The 21356-nt window shown below is 41.8% G+C and overlaps 2 protein-coding genes across 2 annotated transcripts; both read left to right on the plus strand.

Moving 5' to 3' along the window:
- Positions 1 to 7078: 7078 nt before the first annotated feature.
- Positions 7079 to 9807, plus strand: Or45b (Odorant receptor 45b). The gene is made up of 6 exons (XM_032436640.2): positions 7079 to 7858; positions 7916 to 8103; positions 8625 to 8800; positions 9057 to 9155; positions 9213 to 9365; positions 9437 to 9807. Exons 1-6 carry the CDS (start codon positions 7344 to 7346, stop codon positions 9485 to 9487), a joined length of 1182 nt encoding a protein of 393 aa, XP_032292531.1. The 5' UTR covers positions 7079 to 7343; the 3' UTR covers positions 9488 to 9807.
- A 1383-nt stretch (positions 9808 to 11190) lies between these two features.
- On the plus strand, positions 11191 to 13976 carry Alp6 (Alkaline phosphatase 6). Its single transcript, XM_032436339.2, has 3 exons — positions 11191 to 11331; positions 12295 to 13457; positions 13521 to 13976. The coding sequence occupies exons 1-3, from the start codon at positions 11256 to 11258 to the stop codon at positions 13854 to 13856; spliced, it is 1575 nt and encodes a 524-aa protein (XP_032292230.1). The 5' UTR covers positions 11191 to 11255; the 3' UTR covers positions 13857 to 13976.
- The last annotated feature ends 7380 nt before the right edge of the window (positions 13977 to 21356 follow it).

Genomic DNA, 21356 nt, shown 5'->3' on the forward strand with positions numbered 1-21356 from the left:
TTCTATACCCACTAAAAAAGGGTAAAAGGGGTATGACGTTTGGTGCATGTGTTTGGGAGGCTTCTCCAATGCCATATAGTCTAAAAATTCTCAGCGAGTCGATCTGACCATGGTCCCGCTGTCCATATTTGAATCTCGAAAACTCGGGAACTATAATAGTTACAGACTCGAAATTTTGGATGCACATCTTATCAAGGCACACACAAAACCAGCTTCTTTCAAATCAGCGATAACTTTATCGCTTTCTGAGTTATCGCTTAAAATCGATTACTTAATTCTGTCTTTTCTGCATAACTCGGGATATTTAAGAGCTAGAGACTGCAAATTTTGCAAGTAGACTCCAGTCTAGCAGATTACGTCAAGGCTTGAATAGTTGTAGCTGATTGAGGGTATCTGCTAGTCGTGCACACCCAATCGAGCACACCCTTTTGTGCTTTTTGAAGCCATTTGTCGAATTGCTTGCGACATGCGACATGGCGAGCTGCAGATTTATGGCGCCAAAATGGAGGAGCCCATTTCCTAGCTGAGACTTAAATGTCTGAGAAGCATGTATGCACATACATATAAGAGTATATATACGTAGATGTTGGCGTGACTTGTCCTCAGTTTGCGTGCCTTCGATTTGCCAGATATATACCAGCTATATGTACATATATGCGAGAGTCCTTGTGGCTAGACCCAAACCCGGAATTTACAGCGATATTACTTGGGTTTCATGTGGCCAATTGTTGTATATGGAAGCCCAGCTAATTGCCATTAATCAGTTGGGGGCCTGACGTCAGCTGATGACAGCCGCATTCAATCAGCAATTATGTCGTGCACTATTGACCGCAGCGGCAGCGGCAGCAGCAGCAGCAGAAGCTGGTTATTCGATTTCTGTGAAAGATCCGCAGACGAAACCCAACCACATGACAGCTGCTCAACAACGCAGACACTTCAATTGGAAGCCGCAGAAAAACCGTAAAGTATGACGAACTTTAAATACCCTATCAAAGAGAGAACATTTGCGTTTGTGACTATATCAGATTTTTGCTTAAAGTTACAGAGAGTAGACCGAACTTTAAATACTCTAAGAGATTTATGACTTTGCAGATGGGCGAGTAGCAGAACATATCTTGAAAAACAATAAAGTTTCTCATACAAAAACATAATTGCTTAACTAAGTATTTATTATATTCATTTCAAATCTGCCCGCTTTATGCGAAATATATATATATATTTAAGTATCGACTGATTAATGAGGTTTTTCTTATATGTTGCAGGTATATAATCGAAAACAACAAATACTTACAGCAAAAACTGAATGATATAGGGGTCTAAAGCAGAGAGAACTATCTTCTACGAGTTGGCTTGAAAAGTGATAGGCTTTTTCATGCAGAGGCTATATGGATGCTAATCAGAAATATTTATATAAGCCTTAACTGAGCTATGAATACTCCTCCTCCGATACGGGCAGTTCGATCTGATCTATAAGGAATCTGAGATGTCCGGCTTAGGCCAGATCTCAGTAAAGGCGATAATGTGAAAATAAAATGCAGGAGAATCTAAGAACAGGCCTCCAAATTGAGATTGAAGATCTCCAGTCTTCTGAGAGGCAAGCTCAAGACAAGAATTTGGTTAGAATTCAGTTTAGTTTCGATGGTAATAAAATCAGGGTCATAATTCAAGACATAATTAATGTACTCTCTGCTAGGGCATACAAACTAGACTCTAGATAGATAATATGCTAGCTCAATGCTATGCAGTAATTTCTGAAGCGGATTCAACAAAAATTTAAAACAATTTAGCTTATGTCACGTCACTTTGCGAGGGGGAGCGGAAGAGAGGAAGAGAGCGGGGGGGGGGGGAAAGGAAGATTGAGGCAGGGTTAGAGATGGGAGAGGGGGCTTACAAAGTGCCGCAAAATGCTCACAAAATTCAATTGTGTCATGTTTGAACCCATGCATATATCATATCTATATATATCTAAACATATATATAGATATATATATATATATATATATAGATAGATAGATATAGATATATGTATGTCTATGGCCCTGTCGCGCGTCTCGGGCCATTTATACATGCACATATTTGTTTAGCTGAATAGTTTTAATTATAATTAACGCCGCATTGCAAATTAAAATTGCGCTCAACTCAACTCGAGTCGAGTCAGTTTTTACAGCGTGTTGCAATTTAATTGCCGATTGCAAAGCTAACAAGGACGCACATGGGAAAAGTCAAGGAAACTCTAGACATACATTTATATATATATGCATATATATATATAACTGACATTAAGGTTATGTTTATCATAACCTCATTCTCATGATAGCCATAGTCATACTCATTTCTTAGCTGCGAATTGGGCATTTTACTTTCAGCTCGCATTTAAGAAATTTATTATACACCTTGGCTGTGTATGAAGGAATATCCATAATGTTCTATATCTTTGGGCTTGCAGCTCTATTTAGCTTACCTTCATCTACTTTATCTTCTCTTCTTATTATATACCTTTTACGAAGGAATGTGCGGGGCATATCTTTCGACAGGTAAAGTAGGAAAACCCTTAATACCCTTCTGCTATGCAGCTATAAAAGGGAATACCCCAAATATTCTTATTCCTCCTTTTTGTACACTTTAACAAAGGAATATTGTGGGTATTCCGTACTACGGGACTAAAATACCTCTCATTATTTGCAATATCTGTGAAAGGGAATAGCTATAATACGCTATTTTTTTTGTATTCTTTTAATTTCTCCTTAGTTCTTCATTCACTTAAAGTAAAGTGGGAATACCCCTTATCTTGTTATTTCTTCCCTGCATTTTTCCCTAACTCTTAAAGGGGAATACCTCTTCTTTTTTTCATTATCTAAAGAGGGGAATACCAAAGTCTAGCTCTCCTCTTTATACACCTTTACAACGGACTACTAGGGATATTCCCAGCTGCAGCTACTCTTAGAGAGGAATACCGCTAATTATCTGTTTTATCTGTAAAAGGGAATACCTCCAATGCGTTATCAACACTTTACCAGAGTTATCGTACACATATTGATCCCCTCCAATTGTTTTCCCTTCAACCAAAGCAGAAACCATATGCGACCTATTGAGAATTTCTAGATAGGGCATCTTATCGGATTGGGCACGTTGCACGTCGCTGCAGTTGTTGTCGCTTATCGCAATGGACATTAACATGAGGCCTGTCAGCATTAGTTTAAAGAGCCCCGTCACCCCCTCGCTGTCACACGCCCTTCCCCCCACTCCACCGCTCAGCTTGTGTGCCAAATGCGACATATGTGGGTCAGGCCAAAGCGGAATGTCACCAAAATGATGTGCCAACTGGCGATAAAGATGAGACGCGGGCAAGGGGCGATGGGAGGGGCTCGGGGGAAGCCATTCCAAGTGGATTTATGACCCACAAGCGCCTTATCATTTATGCAGGCCATGCAAATGAAGTTGCCACCAAAAATAAAGCGCTGCAAAACTGCGCGAGTTTTAATAATTGATCAAGCAAAGCTCTGAAGGGTCGGGAGCGAAGATGGCGAAGGGGTGGCTGGTAGAGGGATTTTGACGTGGCAAAGGAAGCGTGTGAAATCCCATTTGGCTAATGGCCAAAACGGGCCTTGAGGCAAATCAACCTGTGACTCAGCGTCGGGGAAAAACTCGATTCGCTTTTCGCGTTTTTCGCGGTCCACCAAAGTAGGGCAAGAAGAAGAAGAAGCAGCAGCAGCAGCAGCAGAAAACTGGTTTACTGCTGGTTGAGTTTTCCATTTGGCACGTTGGCCTGCTTTCTCACCCAACTGCAGGATCATCATCATCATCAACAGCAGCAGTCGAGGCAGCAGCAGCCGCGTCAGCGAGATGACATTACACAATCATTTCCAGGCAGCGCTTCCAGCTGCGAGGGTTGCTTAACAGGGTGTGTCATGCATGGCGCCCACGCCGCCGACGCCAAAATAAAATGAGTAGGAAGGTCTAGCTTTGTCACGTCACACATTTAATACCCTTGCAGGGCGAACTTTTATATAATGCTTTGTCCGTATCTAAGAAGCACAGATAAACAAATAAGTGTTTTATGCAAGAAACTAATTTTCGTCCGATTGTTCCCATGACAGATATTTGATATAGGGGTCCGATGTAGATAAGATTTTGCATAGATATGAGACGCATAGTGAAACATCTAAATGCCGAGTTTGATTAAGATATCTTAATACATAAAAAAGTTTTCCATACAAGAACCTCATTTTCGAACGATCTTTCCTATGATAGCTTTATGATAAGTGGTCCGATGTTGATAGGATTTTGCATATATATGAGGAGAATAGTAAAGCTAATAATTGCCGAGTTTGGTTACGATATCTTGATAAACAAAAAAGTTTTTCATACAAGAGCCTACTTTGCGACCGATACTTCCTTTGGTAACTATATAATATAGCATATGTATTGCATGTCAGAAAAAGGGATGTATGGAAAGTTTCATGACGAAAGCTGTAAAACTGAGAATCTAGTTTGCGTAGAAACGGACAGACAGATAGACGGAAATGGGCTATATTGACTCGGCGTTGATACTGATTAAGAATGTATATACGAAGATATCTTTTTCTATGCGTTACACATTTCGAGACAAAAATAATGCGCCCTTGGCAAGGGTATGGAAAGGAGCTAAGCCTCCTGTTGCCTTAATATCAAAGGTAGCTTAAGATCGATATTTATCGATTTGAAGTGAAGAAGCCAAAGATTTGAAAAACCAATTATTTACTTTTGAATATACAGCCCCATTGCTGTATATTCAAGCAGCTATATAGACATATAGATAGACCTGATTAAAGCAAAATTCAACCTGATTGAAAATTTAATGTGCATAAAGACTCGGCCATGGCAATATACGCTATGCTTAGCCATTTTTTATAGGGTATTGGGTATGAAAATCAAAAGCATGTGAGAGCATTCAGAAACATTTTCAACGCCTCGAGGGTTGTCGCTGGGCTGTGTGTGTGTGGGTGTGTGTGCGAATGTGTATGTGTATCTGTGTGTGTGCGTGAGTTAGTTCGTTTATTTGCCTCTTGTCATAAAAGTCAAAAACAGAATGGCGACTGGGTGGTTGGGAGGTTGGGTGGGGCTCTGGCCTCGCCTCGCATTGCCTGCCTGGCATTTTGGGGGTAGCTAAAGGCAAACAAAAGTATTTTGAGGCGATGATATCAGCAGAAAAACGAAGCAGCTCGCCTGCATATTGGCCATCAAGGATGTGCGCGACTGATGTGTGTCCTTTATGCAAAATCGATAGTTAACCTGGCGTAGCAGCTGCCCTCGCAGCTGGCTGTCAAACCTATGAAGTCACAATTTGCACACTTGCAATAAGCCAAAAAAAAAAAAAAAAATGCAAAACAGAAGCAAAGAAAAATCAATAAGCACACCTCTGATTGCGTATACGCAGCGTGGTACAGTTGGGCAAACTGTGTGCTTGGGAATTAATTAAAAATGCATGCAGTTGGGCAGTTAGCACAGCTTGACGCTGACGTTGACAGCAGCTGTCAAAATCTTCGATTGTCAAACCGAATTGTTGATTTCAAATCAAGTTTACAAACAAGTCTTTTGAGAAACTATTATGGGAATGTATGAAGCTTGAGTATTGAGTCTTGAGGATAGAATAGTATCCTCCGATTAGGATTGTATCCTTAAGATAGGAAAGTGTATATTCAGTATATAATCTTAGGACCCAATTCTGTATCCTGAGGATAAAATATATAAACTTAGGGATAGGTCAGAATCCTTCAGATATGATAGTATTCTTAGAAATAGGATCGTATACTCAGGATAGGATATATGAAGGAAAGAACCCTCAGAAGAGGATGGTTTTCTCAGAACAGGATAAGATGAGTAAAGGACAGGAGCAAGGCGCAATTATAATGAATTATTGAAAGATTGACTTTCCAATGACTGGGTATAAAAAGGTCGAAGACCCTTTGATAATATAATCAAACCTACTTCAATCTTCCAGATAAGTTTTTACTAAAGTGCTTTGTCTTTACTTTAATCAAACCCACGCTTAGCCTGGCTAATTGAACATCTTTTGTGAATTTTATTTCGATTTGCTTGAGCTGCATGCATAAATTCCTCTGGCCAATTGATATGCACAGAAATCAACATAAATCAGAAATGTGCGCATGCAAAAGTCGTTTGTACGCAAAGAATTCTGAAAAGGGCAGCAAAAACATAGTGACCCACAAAAATCTATATATAAATCGGGGATTGTAGCACTCGTGTGGCTCCATTTGAAATTCCAATTGCCTGACAGATGTTGATGCTCTTCCTCGTTTCGTTTTTGTTATATATTCGACAGCTCTTCAGGTTTGATTGGGTTCAAGAACCTGAAGATTTATGCCACGACTTGCGCCTTAATTAACATTGTGGGAAAAAATGCGATTGCGAACGGAAATCCAAAATTCGATGCACACTTTTCGGACTTCAGATTTCAATTTAAGTCTTCAAGTTAAAGAAAAAAGCATAAATACAATTTGGTATTCGGAACGCCACAGTTCCTGATGCAAAATAAGCACAGTAGAGTTCATTTTGAAATAATAAAATAATATTATCTTAAAAGGGCCTCTATATGCGATTCTCATGAATTTAACTTAGGCTTGCAGATCTTGATTTAGTTAATATTAATTCTTTTGAATTTGATCTCTTCTCTCTCACTCTCTATCTTTCTCAATCTGCCAAGCTTTAAACAGAGCTCTTATATGCGATTCTCAAAGAGTCAACTTAGTCTCTTCATTCCTTGACTATGGATTTTGCTTATGCTTTTGCATTTGCTCTCTTCCCCCCCCCCCCTCTTTCTTCTTCCTTTTAGGCGCGAACGTTTTTTCAAAGAGGACCTCTATACGCGATTCTCATCAAGCCAACTTTGTCTTGGAGATCTTCATTCTTTGATTATGCATTCTCTTGAATTAGATCTCTCTCTCTCTCTCTCCTCCCGTTTCTCTCTCATTTTGTGCCCCTTTCCTTCTTCTGATCTCCTTCTCCTTCCTTTATTTGGTTACATAAATTCAGATTCAAAGACTTCTTTAGCTTTCACTAATTATATGACTTTTGTTTTAAATTTCCATCTGCTTAACTTACAGTTAAGTGTATGATTATATGGAAACGTTACGCTTAGAGGCACCTTTGCGTTAATTTCCATTACGTTGCGGGTGTTCAATCCTTTCAAACCCTTAATTAAGCCATTTAATATGCCAAACAGGCATCAAAACAAACGGCTAATTAGTTTATCCGCATCGTATTATTAAGTCTGCCCCCTCCAATAATTATGTGGGCTATATAAATAGTGAAATGCTTGGAGCCAGCGCAATTAGTTGTACAAAATGTATCCGAAGTATCTGAGCAGCGACTATCCGCTGGACAAGCATCTCTTCTTTGTGACCCGATACTCGTTTGGCCTGCTGGGTTTACGCTTCGAGCGGGCGTCCACCTTTTGGTCCACATTGTGGCTGATCTTTAACTTTGCGAATCTGGCGCACTGCTGCCAGGCGGAGTTCAGTTTTGGCTGGCATTACATGAGCACCAGCCCGGTGGACGCCATGGACGCCTTCTGCCCGCTGGCCTGCAGCCTGACGACGCTCTTCAAGATGGGCTGCATGTGGCGCAGTCGCGTGGAGGTCGCCGCCCTCATCCGGCGCATTCGTCAGCTGACCGAGAAGGAGCGGAATGCGGAGCGAATGGAGTTGAAGCGTAGCTATTATCGCATGGCCACATTGCTGGCCATGCTCATCTTTACGCTGGGCTGCATCAATACGGGCGCCTTTGTGCTGCGCTCCATCTGGGAGATGTGGGCGCGTCGCCAGCTGCCCTTTAAATACGATATGCCCTTTCGTATGCAGTAGGTGCTATTATTTTCGCTGATATTTCTCCACTTCAACTTATCTACTCCGCTTAGCTTTCCAGCTGTGGCACATCGGTTGCCTCTATATCCTCTGGCCTATCTCTACTCCACGTGGAGCGGTCAAATAACGGTCTATGCCTTTGTTGGCACCGACGGCTTCTTCTTTAGCTTCACGCTCTATGTAACATTCCTGCTCAAAGCGCTGCAAATGGACCTGCAACGCGTACTGAAACCAGTTCAAGGTGAGGTCTAATCATCACTCTTTTTAAGCTGGCTTAAGGTGAGCTCAAATTCACCATAGCTCCATTTCAAGGTGAGCTCTAACTTCCTCTCAAGCTATTTAAGCTATTTCGTGGTGAGTTCTATCAGCCCAGCTTCTTAAATCAGTTAAAGGTGAGTTTAAATCCCCTCTTCAGCAATGTAAGCTAGTTCATGGTGAATTTAAATTCACCATAGCTTCTTAAACTGTTTCAAGGTGAGTTTTATTGTACAATACAGCTACTTAAGCCTTTTTAAGGTGAGTCTTGAACAACCTAAGTTGCTTATCATGTTCAAGGTGAGTTCTAATTCCCTCTCCAGCAATTTAAGCTTTTTCGAGGTGAGTTCTACTCCCCACTCCAGCTACTTATGCTACTTCAAGTTGAATTCTACTCTCCACTCCAGCTACCTAAGCTACTTTGCGGTGAGTTCTAATCTTTTCCAGTTACTTAAGCCAGTTCGCGGTGAGTTCTCCTTCACCTTCCGCTCATGTTTTCTCTTGCAGATCCCAGTCCACGTGAATGCAAACGCTGTTGCCAACAGCTGCGTAATATTATCGATCGTCACAATGAAATTGTTGGCATTGTTCAACGCTTTTCGGTGATTATGGCCGCGCCCACTTTTGCCCAGTTTCTATCGGCCAGCTTAGTGATAGCCACAAGTGTTATCGATATACTGCTGGTGAGCATTTGATACCACATTCATTCATCGATATACTGTATTAATATCATAATTCTGAGAGAGATAGCTATATTCTATAAAGTAGCTATATTCTATAAAGTATACACTTGCAAAAGTTCCCTTCCTGTAAGTCCAAACTTGGATATGTTATTTCTTTTCAAATGTAAAGACTTGCCTTTAGGGTATCTTCCCGTTGGACAGCCTCCTCATACATGCATTTCCTTCAAAATGTTCACTTTCATTTGACTTTTGGCAGTTTTCCGGCTACAATATCATACGCTATGTGGTCTATGCTGGCACCGTAAGCTCCTGTTTATTTCTCTACTGTTACGGAGGCACCGAAATGTCAACAGCGGTGGGTTATGCTCATTATATATATAATATATATATATGTATCGGCTATGCTTAACAGAGTCTGGAGCTGGGCGAGGCTGCCTACAATAGCCATTGGTATCTGTGGAATCGGGCGGTGCGTCACCGTGTCTATCTGCTCATCCTGCGCGCCCAGCGACCCATCACGGTGCAGGTGCCCTTCTTTGCGCCCTCCCTGCCCGTTTTCACAGCGGTGCGTGTGTGCCACAGGATTTACAGCAAGGACTCATGCTCTGTCTGCCATTTTTTCCTCTCCACTTGCAGGTCATCAAGTTTACGGGCTCCATTGTGGCGCTGGCCAAGACAATACTCTAGCGGGCAAAGCAATTGATAAACAAAATTGCAACAAACTGGCGCCACAAGCAGCTGCAACATGGAGCTGGGGTTGGCTCAGTCCAGATGTATATAGCACCCAAGTGGGCGTGGCACTTAACACTCGCCCCAAAAGTATGCAGCACAGCTCTTCAAGCACTCGACTTGTTTATCAGTTGGATTAAGTGCGAGGTTCGCCCATCAAATTGTGCACAAATATGAAATCAATTATTAAAAAATTCCTGAGTATATATTCTATGTAATTTAGCATTGTTTTAAACAGTCTAAGCCCGAAGGGAGCTACAATTCTTTGAAGAAACTTCTTTGGGGTAACAAAAAAACTTCTTGAAAGAACAAAATCTAGAATCTTCGAAGAAATAATATAAGTTCTTTTGCGGAGAAAATGTCGATTCTTTGAAGAAGTAATAAAACTGCTTTTCTTACGATTTGAACTCGGCATTTCACGCATTCCCCTGAATATATTGAATAGTAGAAAGAAAACCCCTTCTCTTTCCTGGGCTCAATTTTTCTTTTCAATACCAAATTGTAGTTTAAGTTTTATTAAAATATTCTCTAGCACAATCTCAATTTGATTTGAGCTCATTTCTAGCCTTTGAAAAGGATTAGCTGCTGGCACAAAGGTTCTATTTAATTCACAGCAGGTGGGCGACTCGGTTATTTGCATTTGATCGAGTTCATATTAGAAAATTTGCATTTGCTGCTGGCGATGACGTCAAAAGGCGTCTGTAACGAGGACAACAACAGGACAAAGCAAAGCAATGTACACTCTCTGTGTGCTGCTTGATTAAAAACGAACTAAATGGGCAGCTCCGAAGGGGTCAGCACTTGCCCATCGGGCATACGGAGCGTATACGTAACGAGCTTAAGTGAAAAGAAAGCAAGCCAAACATCAACACGTCGAAGTTGAAATATTCTTTGCAGATTGTGAGAAAAAAGTACACAATGGCAGACTTAACGCCAGATAACTTCAACCAAACAATCAAATTTGGTCGACTAGGTAATACCCTGCACACAGCTTTAAGCTATACACACATTTTTAATAAGCTACAAATATTCATAATTGATTAGTATCCAAATATTATAAGTATTAAATATTCTTAACATGCATAAAACATACCAGAGCCTACATTTAAAATTTGGCACATTATGCTCCTATAATTCTCAAAATATGCCCTAAAGATAATGTCTCAAAATCGATATTTATCGATTATCAGAAAACAGCAAGAGTTATCAGCAAAAAGTTAAATGATAAGCTCTATATATAGTATATGAGAATCTAGATTCCAAATTTTGAGCATTTAGCTCTTATAATTCTCGAATTATGCCCTAAAGATAATGTCTCAAAATCGATATTTATCGACATTATGAAAATATGCGGAGTTATCGAGAAAAAATTGAATGAAAAGATCGTTGGGCATATGCCACAGAAGAGTATATATTATTTATAATATATATACATATATATAAACAAGCACTCAAGCAATTTGCTTGTTTTTGTTTTTGCTGCATGCTGCACTAATCCCGGCCCTTGTGCAAGAGTCCCCTCTTCAGGCACATGTAATCTCCTTTAATATTTAGTTAACGTGTTAGCCATAAATTGATTTGATTTTTTTCCTGCGATTACGTAGAATTCGCTGATTAGATTTACGTGTGCGTGCCAAGATTATCGAACAGCTCGTCCACTCGGACCTTTCAGTGCAACTACGCCTGCTGATCTGGGCAAACACAACTCGATTGCGTCCAGCGTGCAATGGGACAATATTATAGAATTTGTTTGCTGCTTGCCAGCGCTCTACTATTGCTGGCTGTAGTTCAAGCCGAAAAAGGTGTGTTCAAGAGCGGAGAGTCTCTTCTCAGATCAGATGGAAGATTCAAGAAATCTCAATGGAAGATTCAGTGGAAGATTCAAGAAATCTCAAATGTTTAAAACACAATGTGAAGATGTGAAGCTGGAGTGTGTCTTACAATTACTTCTCGAGTTAAGTTTTTGTGTATGAGTTCTCAGGAAAGTGTTTACCGAGTTCCTAGATTAGGAGGAGAAGAAGGTTTCCAGCTTAAGCCTCAGGCAAGAAGAGTTATTTATAAATTTCACAACGAAATCTCCAACATGAAGTCCCACTTAGAAGTGTTTCAAGTGAACTAGTCATTAAGGCAAATAAACAACGCGCAAGCGAGTTCAAATCCAGGCAAGTCTAGGAAACGAAAATAAAGCAGGAAATAGAAAAGTTCATATATATAGGAATATAAAAAAAACATACATTTCGCTTTTATAGAAATATAAAGAAAATTTCATATAAATATGAATATTAAATATACAATTTTCAAAATTTGTGCTGGGTTTGAACCAGCGACCTTGCGCTTGTATAGAAACATATAGAAAAATTATTAGAAATAAAATTATTAAATAAACTTATATTTAAGTTGATAATTGCTGCTGGGTTTGAACCAGCGACCAAACACTTATACTGATTAAATATTCCCAACCCTGCTTCCAAGACCCTGAACTCATAGAGAAGTTGACAGCTCCAGGGTCACCTTACTGTGGTGCCCATATATATTGCGTCCACTTATCTTGAAGGAAGAAAGTTTTATGGTTAGGCTGAATTAAATTTAATATACAACACATTTTCAGCAGCTAGACGAAATAGTTATTGGGAGTTTGTTGTTTTTAGCAATTCTTAGCTTAGATTGCAATTAATTGGCTGCTTATCGGGGCCATAAATCGATAGAGACCAGTTGATAAGCACATGACCAGAGGAAAGATTAGTCAAGACTCCATTCAATTGCAGACCAACAACATGCTCGTTCCGCGTCGCGCGTCTCGCCGGCGCTGAAGTACGAGCAGGAGACGGAGAGCAGCTACTGGCGGGAGAAGGCGCAGAGTACGTTGGCGGCCAAGCTGGCAGCTCTGGAGGCGTTGCAAACGAAGCAGGCGAAGAATGTGATCATGTTTCTGGGCGATGGCATGTCCGTGCACACGGTGACAGCCACCCGGAATCTGTTGGGCGACAGCTCCGAGAAGGTGTACTTCGAGCAGTTCCCGTACACGGGTCTGGCCAAGACGTACTGCGTCAATCGGCAGGTGGCCGACTCGGCCTGCACTTCGACTGCCTATTTGGGCGGTGTCAAGGGCAACTATGGCACCATTGGGGTCAATGCGAATGTGCCCCGTTACGACTGCAAGGCTGCCTATGTGACTGAGGATCAGGTGGACAGCATTGCCAAGTGGGCGCAGGATGCGGGCAAGGATGCCGGCTTTGTGACCACGGCACGTGTCACACACGCCTCGCCGGCAGGCATGTACGCCCACATCGCTGATCGCAACTGGGAGAACGATGCGGAGGTGAGCGAGGCGCAGTGTGATCCCGAGGAGAGCATCGACATCGCCCGCCAGCTGGTCGAATGGGAGGTGGGCAAGCGGCTGAAGGTTATTTTGGGTGGCGGCAAGCAGAACTTTCTGGACCGCAGCATGCGCGATGAGGTGGGCCATCCCGGCTATCGCCAGGACGGACGCAATCTGATCAAGGATTGGCTGGCCGACAAGCAGGCACAGAATGCCAGCGCCAGCTACGTCTGGAGTCGCAAGGGCCTGACCCAGCTGGACCTGGACAACACGGACTATCTGCTCGGCCTGTTTGCCAACGGCCATCTGCCCTACGACGGCGATCGGGCACGCAGTCCCAGGAACAGCCATCTAGCGGATCCCTCGCTCACCGAGCTGACGGAGGCGGCGCTGCGCGTGCTCCGGCGCAACGAGCAGGGTTACTTCCTGTTCGTGGAGGGCGCACGCATCGATATGGCGCATCACTCGAACTATGCGCGGCGCTCGCTGGAGGACACCGCCGAGTTCGCACGGGCCGTGCAGCGGGCGCGCGAAATGACCGACGAGTCGGATACCCTGATTGTTGTCACCTCGGATCACTCGCACGTCATGACCATCAATGGTTACCCGGTGAGCTCCCAGTCCACTTCGCCTGTTACTCTGATTATATTCTCTTCTGGGTAATCCTTGCAGCTGCGCGAGCAGGCGATTACGGGCCTGGCCAATAAGCTGGCCGACGACGAGCTGCCCTACAATATACTCTCCTATGCCAATGGACCCGGCTTTGATGGCACCTACAACAAGGCCGAGGGCCGCAAACGCATCACCCAACAGCACACGGAGCATCCGCTCTATGTGAGCCCCGCGATGGTGCCCCTCAACGCGGATACCCACGGTGGCGACGACGTGGCCGTCTTTGCCTCCGGGCCATATGCCCAGTACTTTAGCGGCAACTACGAGCAGAGCAACATTCCCGCCCTGATGGCAAGGGCGGCTGCCATCGGACCCTATGCCAATGTCCAGCCCTAAAGCGAGTGTGTGTGTGTGTGTGCTAGTGTGTATGTGTGTGTGTGTGGAGTTAGATTTGCCTGTTTTTGTCAATTCGAGTTGCGAAATGCAATTAAAACGTGAGCAAAATTGCTAAATGCACTTCTCATGCCAGTTTTGTTTTATATACTCTTCCCATTTGAGGCATGCAGATTCTGTCACGAACTATGTAATTATGAGGATAAATTGTAGAAAGATTGAAGATATTTGGCTTAGATGCCAGATTGGAAACCCTATATCTAATAGTTTTCAAAGGATTTATTAGCTAAAAAGAAAGGATTTTCCAGGGAAACTGTTTTCCGTCCTTTAAAATTCTGCTATTAACATTAAACCAAGAACGGATCACTTTCTCACATAGTTCTATATAAAAACAAGTAAGAGGTTCTAGTCGGGAGCTCCCTACCCTTAACCCTCTTCTTCCAACATCAAATGCGTATATATATTCTATTTTTGAAGCTATATGTCAAGTTTGGTGACTAGCTCTTTTTATTTACCAAAATTGCCCAAAAAACAGGATATCGATATCGATTTTTATCGATTGCTTGGAAACGGAGTAAGTTATCGGAAACAAACTCGATCTGCGCAGGCACTAGGAGCACCTACATCTAAAAAATCAAGAATATATACTTTATGGGGTCGGAGATGCTTCCTTCTGCCTGTTACATACATTTGGATTTTGCACAAATACAATATACCCTTATACCCATTTTTAATGGGCTAAGCGTATAAAAATCGACTGCTTGACTAGTTTTATGTAGGGTGAACTTTTTGGTTTTCCAAATTAACCCAACTAAACTTCGGCAAAGAGTATTCGCTCTTCGGGAGGCATGCAAAAAGTACAAGCACATTTTCTTCTAGTAACCGAGTTTTGGATTGGAATTGATTTTATTTGAATGCCAATTGGTAGCGACAGCAGCGCAATTTCCTGTCAATTCGCTCATAATAGAGACAGCGACAGAGACTGAGGGACAGAGAGATAGAGAGAGATAGAGATAGAGAGACAACTTCAATCAGTCAATCAATCAACTGGCTGTGATTGATAAGTTAAGTGTGCACAAAAATAACCAACAAAATTTTTGCAATTTTATTATAATGGATAACCAAATTTATAAATTTGTGCTCAGACATGTTTAGAAAACTATTCAGTCTCATATTACAAAAATTTACGAAATCGTGAATAAAAAAGATGATAAGAAATAGACACAGGGAGAAACTTCAATCCCAAATTGAATCGACCAGGCTTCTTGAATAAAAAATGAGCAATTGCACAATAAGCACAGTGAGAATCTTAGAATCCTAATAGATGCAAGCCTAAAAGAATTAAAACAATCTTGAATAGTCGCATCCTTCAAAACGAGTTGATTCGGCATTGACAAACTGATTCGACCAGGCTTCTTGAATAAAAATGAAGAGTAGACATAGGGAGAAACTTCAATCCCAAATTGATTCGACCAGGCTTCTTGAATAAAAATGAAGAGCAGACACGGAGAAACTTCAATCCCAAATTGATTCGACCAGGCTTCTTGAATAAAAATGAAGAGTAGACATAGGGAGAAACTTCAATCCCAAATTGATTCGACCAGGCTTCTTGAATAAAAATGAAGAGCAGACACGGAGAAACTTCAATCCCAAATTGATTCGACCAGGCTTCTTGAATAAAAATGAAGAGTAGACATAGGGAGAAACTTCAATCCCAAATTGATTCGACCAGGCTTCTTGAATAAAAATGAAGAGTAGACATAGGGAGAAACTTCAATCCCAAATTGATTCGACCAGGCTTCTTGAATAAAAAAAATAAGAAATAGACACAGGGAGAAACTTCAATCCCAAATTGATTCGACCAGGCTTCTTAATGAGCAATAGCACAATAAGCACAGTGAGAATCTTAGAATCCTAATAGATGCAAGCCTAAAAGAATTAAAACAATCTTGAATAGTCACATCCTTCAAAACGAGTTGATTCGGCATTGACAAACTGATTCGACCAGGCTTCTTGAATAAAAATGAAGAGTAGACATAGGGAGAAACTTCAATCCCAAATTGATTTGACCAGGCTTCTTGAATAAAAATGAAGAGCAGACATGGAGAAACTTCAATCCCAAATTGAATCGACCAGGCTTCTTGAATAAAAATGAAGAGTAGACATAGGGAGAAACTTCAATCCCAAATTGATTCGACCAGGCTTCTTGAATAAAAAATGAGCAATAGCACAATAAGCACAGTGAGAATCTTAGAATCCTAATAGATGCAAGCCTAAAAGAATTTAAACAATCTTGAATAGTCGCATCCTTCAAAACGAGTTGATTCGGCATTGACAAACTGATTCGACCAGGCTTCTTGAATAAAAATGAAGAGTAGACATAGGGAGAAACTTCAATCCCAAATTGAATCGACCAGGCTTCTTGAATAAAAATGAAGAGTAGACATAGGGAGAAACTTCAATCCCAAATTGATTCGACCAGGCTTCTTGAATAAAAAAGAAGAGCAGACACGGAGAAACTTCAATCCCAAATTGAATCGACCAGGCTTCTTGAATAAAAAAAAATGATAAGAAATAGACACGGAGAAACTTCAATCCCAAATTGATTCGACCAGGCTTCTTGAATAAAAAATGAGCAATAGCACAATAAGCACAGTGAGAATCTTGATAGACTCCAGCCTAAACGAATTGAAACAATCTGGAATAGTCGCATCGTTCGAAACGGGTTGATTTGGCATACACAAAGATTTTCGTAACGTAGAAACTCATCGTGTACCGCTCCCATGTTGAATTGTCGAATATCGTAACGGCCGCTTTGTTGGCCAGATCTGGTATCCTGTTACTCTATGTTAACAACTTTTATCAGAGTGACGAATCTGTTGTCAGCGCAGATTTTCTTCACAGAATCCTTGGAAAGTGTTCGGCCGATTAAAAATGCCACTGTGATTGGACGGACTTGAAAGGCTATATCTTCAATTGCCATAAAGTGCATAAGTTGTCTTCGAGCTGAAGTTAAATTTTGTGGAAAATTTCGACCGACTGTATTGAAATGTACACTTAGTACTTACTGTTTAGATTTGTTGATTTCAATATTTATTATTTTATTTTACTGAGCACGTTAACTTCTTTACTCTCTGCAGTTCAGTAAAGACTGAGGCTAAACAATAGCAGCTTTTCAGTATCAAGACTGAAAATAACAAAAGCCTACTTGTTCATTGTAACTTTTGTATGTATGAGTGTTTGTGTGTATTTCACACACTCATCCTTCCAACAGTCTGTATAGGATATTTTTGAGGGTATTGATCTAGAGGTCAAACCTCATGAAAATCGAATGAGATTTAACGGTCTTATGGGATTGGGAAATGTTGACCTATGTCTATATAGGATAATATATATACCCCGGCGCTATATATACTGTTAATATAGACATAGGTCTATATAAGAGATATACTCCATGTACAAAGTGTTCCAGTTACGCCAGTGCAGCCTGGCTGCACTTTGTCCCGGCCCAAGCCGCAGGCTGGCAGTTGCCAACCGCAGCCGATGTTGCCAACCGCTGCCAGTGTTGCCAACTGTCGCTTCAGAAAAGTACATAAGTCCTAGAATAGCTAAAAGTAGCTGAATTGCAACGATGCCATAGCCAAATTTAGCTTTTAAAAATTACCAACTTGACAACACTGACCGCAGCGCCCCCGGCCGCCCCGACCCACCCGCTCACCCAGGCCCTGGTAATTGTGCATATCTCACCTGTGTGTGCTGCGGTCTACCGGACATTCCAATGAACTTCCACCTACCAGCAGATACATTTGCAGCGGCTACATTTGGCCATTGTCACCCTTTGGGTTTGTCATGCTTGAGAGCGCACAAATATGCTTTGCATACACGCACACGCACACGAACACACACACACACACGTTGACAATTTAATTAAAACACGCAACTTGTCAGCTCAGCCGGCAAATGCAGCAGCTGGCGACAATCTTCACGATCATTTTGCCCGCTATAACTGTTTTTATGATAATTAAACACTTATTTAAACACTAAACTTAACAACTTCTTAGCACAATTTACAATTGGTTTTGTCTCCACTTAGTTTACCATGCCCTTGAAATTACTGTAAAACACTGCAAAAAGTGCTGCCTATCGATATGCATCAATGCTCGATAAATTGCAACAGTGCGGACGTGATGTAAACAAACGATATTCGTTGCGAATTGCATACGATATTAGCTGCTGTTGATTTGCTTCTTGCGAATATCGTCAACTACGCACACGCAGAGAGCGCAAGCAAACGATATTCGTAATCTAGATCGTTTTTAATTATCGTTAGCTACGGCAAGCACTTAACATTTATTCGATTTATTTATATATGTTCATTAATTATGATTATATTTTATGATCGAAGCAACGCAAGTAAATATCAAAAATGATAAGATACTCGATCAGCAAGTTACACCCAATACAATAACGATTTCTTACCCACTGTACCTATTCAAATGGCGTGTGCTATACACATATACACATGCGCACATACAGATGTGCGCGTATAATCCTTTCAGAAAGGACACGTTTCACATTTGAAGCAAGCAATTTATTTTCGATTTTGGTAATTTCCGTTGCCATTTCAATTTAACAAGATAATGTTTTAATTTGTTGGCCCAAGCGCCGAGCATGTGACATTAGAACATATTTGTGGCAGAGCGGGGCGGGGCGGTGCGATGGAAAGCCAACTCCAACTGAACTGCAATTGTAGAGCGGGAAAGGGTGCAGGGAAGGGGGGTGTAGGCTTGAAGGGCCAAGGGTGGGTGTAGCTAAGCAGCGACAAGAAAGTTGTGAAAGCCAAAGCCAAAACCCGAACCCGCCTGGCCAGTGCAGGCCTAGGAAACTGGGTCAGCAGCGACCAGAGCGCAGAGTGTAGCTAGAGCGCGAAAGTGTGGCGAGAGATGGCAATACATACACACACACACACACGCGCGCAGGTAGAGAGCGTGTCAGATTAAAGAAATCCAGTTGTGGCTTTTGTGTGGTTTCGTGGGATCCGACCACCAAATGTTGTAAGCTCTGCGAGACTGGGCAATGGGGCAATGGCAATGCCTGCATTTGTATCTGTCAGCCAGTTGCAATGCTGCATAAACATTTGAAAAGGCAACTAATCGAGTGTGTGTGTGTGAGTTGAGAATATATGTATGAACGATAGAAAAACAAAAAGACTTGGACTTGCCGCTGGCAGCATACAGAAAATGTGTTCAAACTAATGGTGCTGACTCAGCCGCTGCCGCTGTTGGCAGTGCGACAGAGAGAGAGAGCGGGAGATAGAAGGAGAGCGAGCGAGCGCGGGCGCGAGCTTAACGTGCGCCACAAAAAGCTTTGCTGAGCTACACAAAACTACATGCCCATACATACATACATACATACATACATGCATAATGTATATACAACACATACAGACACACATGCACATACACAGGCAATACAAACACGTGACAGCGCGTGTAGCTGTCGCTTGCGTTGCCGCAGTTGCAGCTTTTTAACGAAACTTTTGCGCTCTCGCTCGCTCGCTCGCTCTCTCTGCCCGTCGCTCTCTGTGTGGCGCGCGCACTTCTAAGCAAATTCAAATTTGACGCGCTTTTTTGTAGCTTTCGCTGACACATTATGTACAGAGCGTGCTTGTTTGTGTGCTAGGGGCCAGTACATGAGGCCGAGAGTAGGGGAATTTTTCGCGCAGCGACTGCGACGTTGACGCAGCATTTAAGTGTGCCACATTTTTTTTATGTTGTTGCTGCCGCCGCCGCCGCCGCCGTCGCCTTTGCCCGGTTGCCAAGCGCGCACACAATTACAGCTACAGATACATACTGGTATTTGTTTTTTTTTTTTTCTTTTTCCTTTCAGGCTTATGTCAAAATTCATGTGAATTAACAGCGAGCGTTAGCGATGACTGCAGCATTTCAATTAATGCTGAATTCGTGTCAAATGTATATTTACAATAAAAACGTACACAGATACATTTGATTGTTTTCTATGTCTCTTGTCGAGTTTTGCAGTTTTAGCTGTTTGCCGTTTATCGACATTTCGTTGTGTTTACTTAACCTAAATGCGCTGCCACCCATCCAAAGCCCGCCCACACGCCCACTCTTAGTTGTAGCTTATGTAAGTCTGGGTGCGGAAATGGGCTACATATATACGACATACACATATGTGCACATACACACGTACATTAGTATCCAGAAAAAGAGAGAGTGATAGAGAGAGAGAGCGCGCGCGAGGGGCCGCCCTAAGCAAAGCTTTTTTAAGTATACGCCTACACCCCATTGAGCACTAAGAATGTAGAGGAAAAGCTCTTTTACGAAATACTTTACTAAATTGTAAAGTACTTGTCATTGAAATGCCACAAAATAGCTAAATCAGTTTAAAATTGCAACTGCTGCCGGCTGGAAAATAGCCAATTTTAGCTAGATGGGCAGCACTGACTTGTGCACACGCACACACATGCATTTCTGCGATCAGCACTGAGAGTAAACGTAGCGGGAGCTAAACAAGCAACAGCTATCTCGCTCTGTCGCATTTGGCTCTCCCACGCTCCTGCTCATCGAAACGATGTCTAAGGGACTTGATGACAGAAAAAAAGAGTGTGCACTTATTACGTATGATATGTCCTATCGGCATGGGCTGAGTTCAAGTCTACGAACTACTTCTAAAATAAATAAATACATAAAATATAACCAGAGCGCCACGAACCTGCAGCCAAGTCAGAACCTCTTGGATATGATTTCGTTGCTTGGAATCGAATAGGATCTTCAGATTCTGTAGAATGCCGCACAAAACCAACAATAAAACCTAAAAACGAAAGAGATATTTGAATAAAACCAAAGTTATTTTTTAGCTATACGAACCTCGAATTCGGCAAAGGACAAGCCGAGCCTGCGATTTCTTCTTCACTAAATAGATCTCTTAAACGAGTCCAGTGAATAGATCATATTATTGCTTCAGTATTCAACCTGGCTGAAAGCACTGAAGGCCTTAGGATCAATTTTAGGCAATTTAAAGATTTCCTCAGTTACTTTTGCCTGCAGAATTTGCTAAGGAAAGAAATGCATACACGATAAAAGATAGATAATATTAACAAGAGATTGCTGAACACGATTTACCAATTTCTCGATATCCTCCACATTGCTTTTGGAGGAATGAAAGCATTTGAGAACGTTCTGGTTCAACTCGTATAGACTTGCAGAAGCCAAGCAACCATAGGAGGAATGCCAGAACAGCTCCTAATCCAAGCCCTAAAACCTTTGGACCTGCTCCAGATCCTCAAGCATTAAATACTTTCCTTCTGAAGCTCACATCAAGATACTGTTGCTCCAGCTCAGACACATGGATATAGATATCGAAGATATCTGATATATAGGATGCGGTCTTCTCTGTGAGCTCTAAATATATATTTTAGACTCAAATTGAGCGATCCATAAATCCAAAAAAATTTATAATCAAGAGCAAGATTATAAAGTG

Source organism: Drosophila virilis, chromosome 5 (assembly GCF_030788295.1).
Source record: "Drosophila virilis strain 15010-1051.87 chromosome 5, Dvir_AGI_RSII-ME, whole genome shotgun sequence".
Lineage (NCBI taxonomy): Eukaryota > Metazoa > Arthropoda > Insecta > Diptera > Drosophilidae > Drosophila > Drosophila virilis.

What these genes read in the sequence shown, in the direction of transcription:
- Or45b (XM_032436640.2), top strand. Translation starts at nt 7,344, where the DNA reads ATGTATCCGAAGTATCTGAGCAGCGACTATCCGCTGGACAAGCATCTC. An exon ending in GTGTTATCGATATACTGCTG is followed by an intron (nt 8,801 to 9,056) that starts GTGAGCATTTGA and finishes GACTTTTGGCAG; the next exon opens with TTTTCCGGCTACAATATCAT. An exon ending in CCCTGCCCGTTTTCACAGCG is followed by an intron (nt 9,366 to 9,436) that starts GTGCGTGTGTGC and finishes CTCCACTTGCAG; the next exon opens with GTCATCAAGTTTACGGGCTC.
- Alp6 (XM_032436339.2), top strand. Translation starts at nt 11,256, where the DNA reads ATGGGACAATATTATAGAATTTGTTTGCTGCTTGCCAGCGCTCTACTA. An exon ending in TGTAGTTCAAGCCGAAAAAG is followed by an intron (nt 11,332 to 12,294) that starts GTGTGTTCAAGA and finishes ATTCAATTGCAG; the next exon opens with ACCAACAACATGCTCGTTCC. An exon ending in TGACCATCAATGGTTACCCG is followed by an intron (nt 13,458 to 13,520) that starts GTGAGCTCCCAG and finishes TAATCCTTGCAG; the next exon opens with CTGCGCGAGCAGGCGATTAC.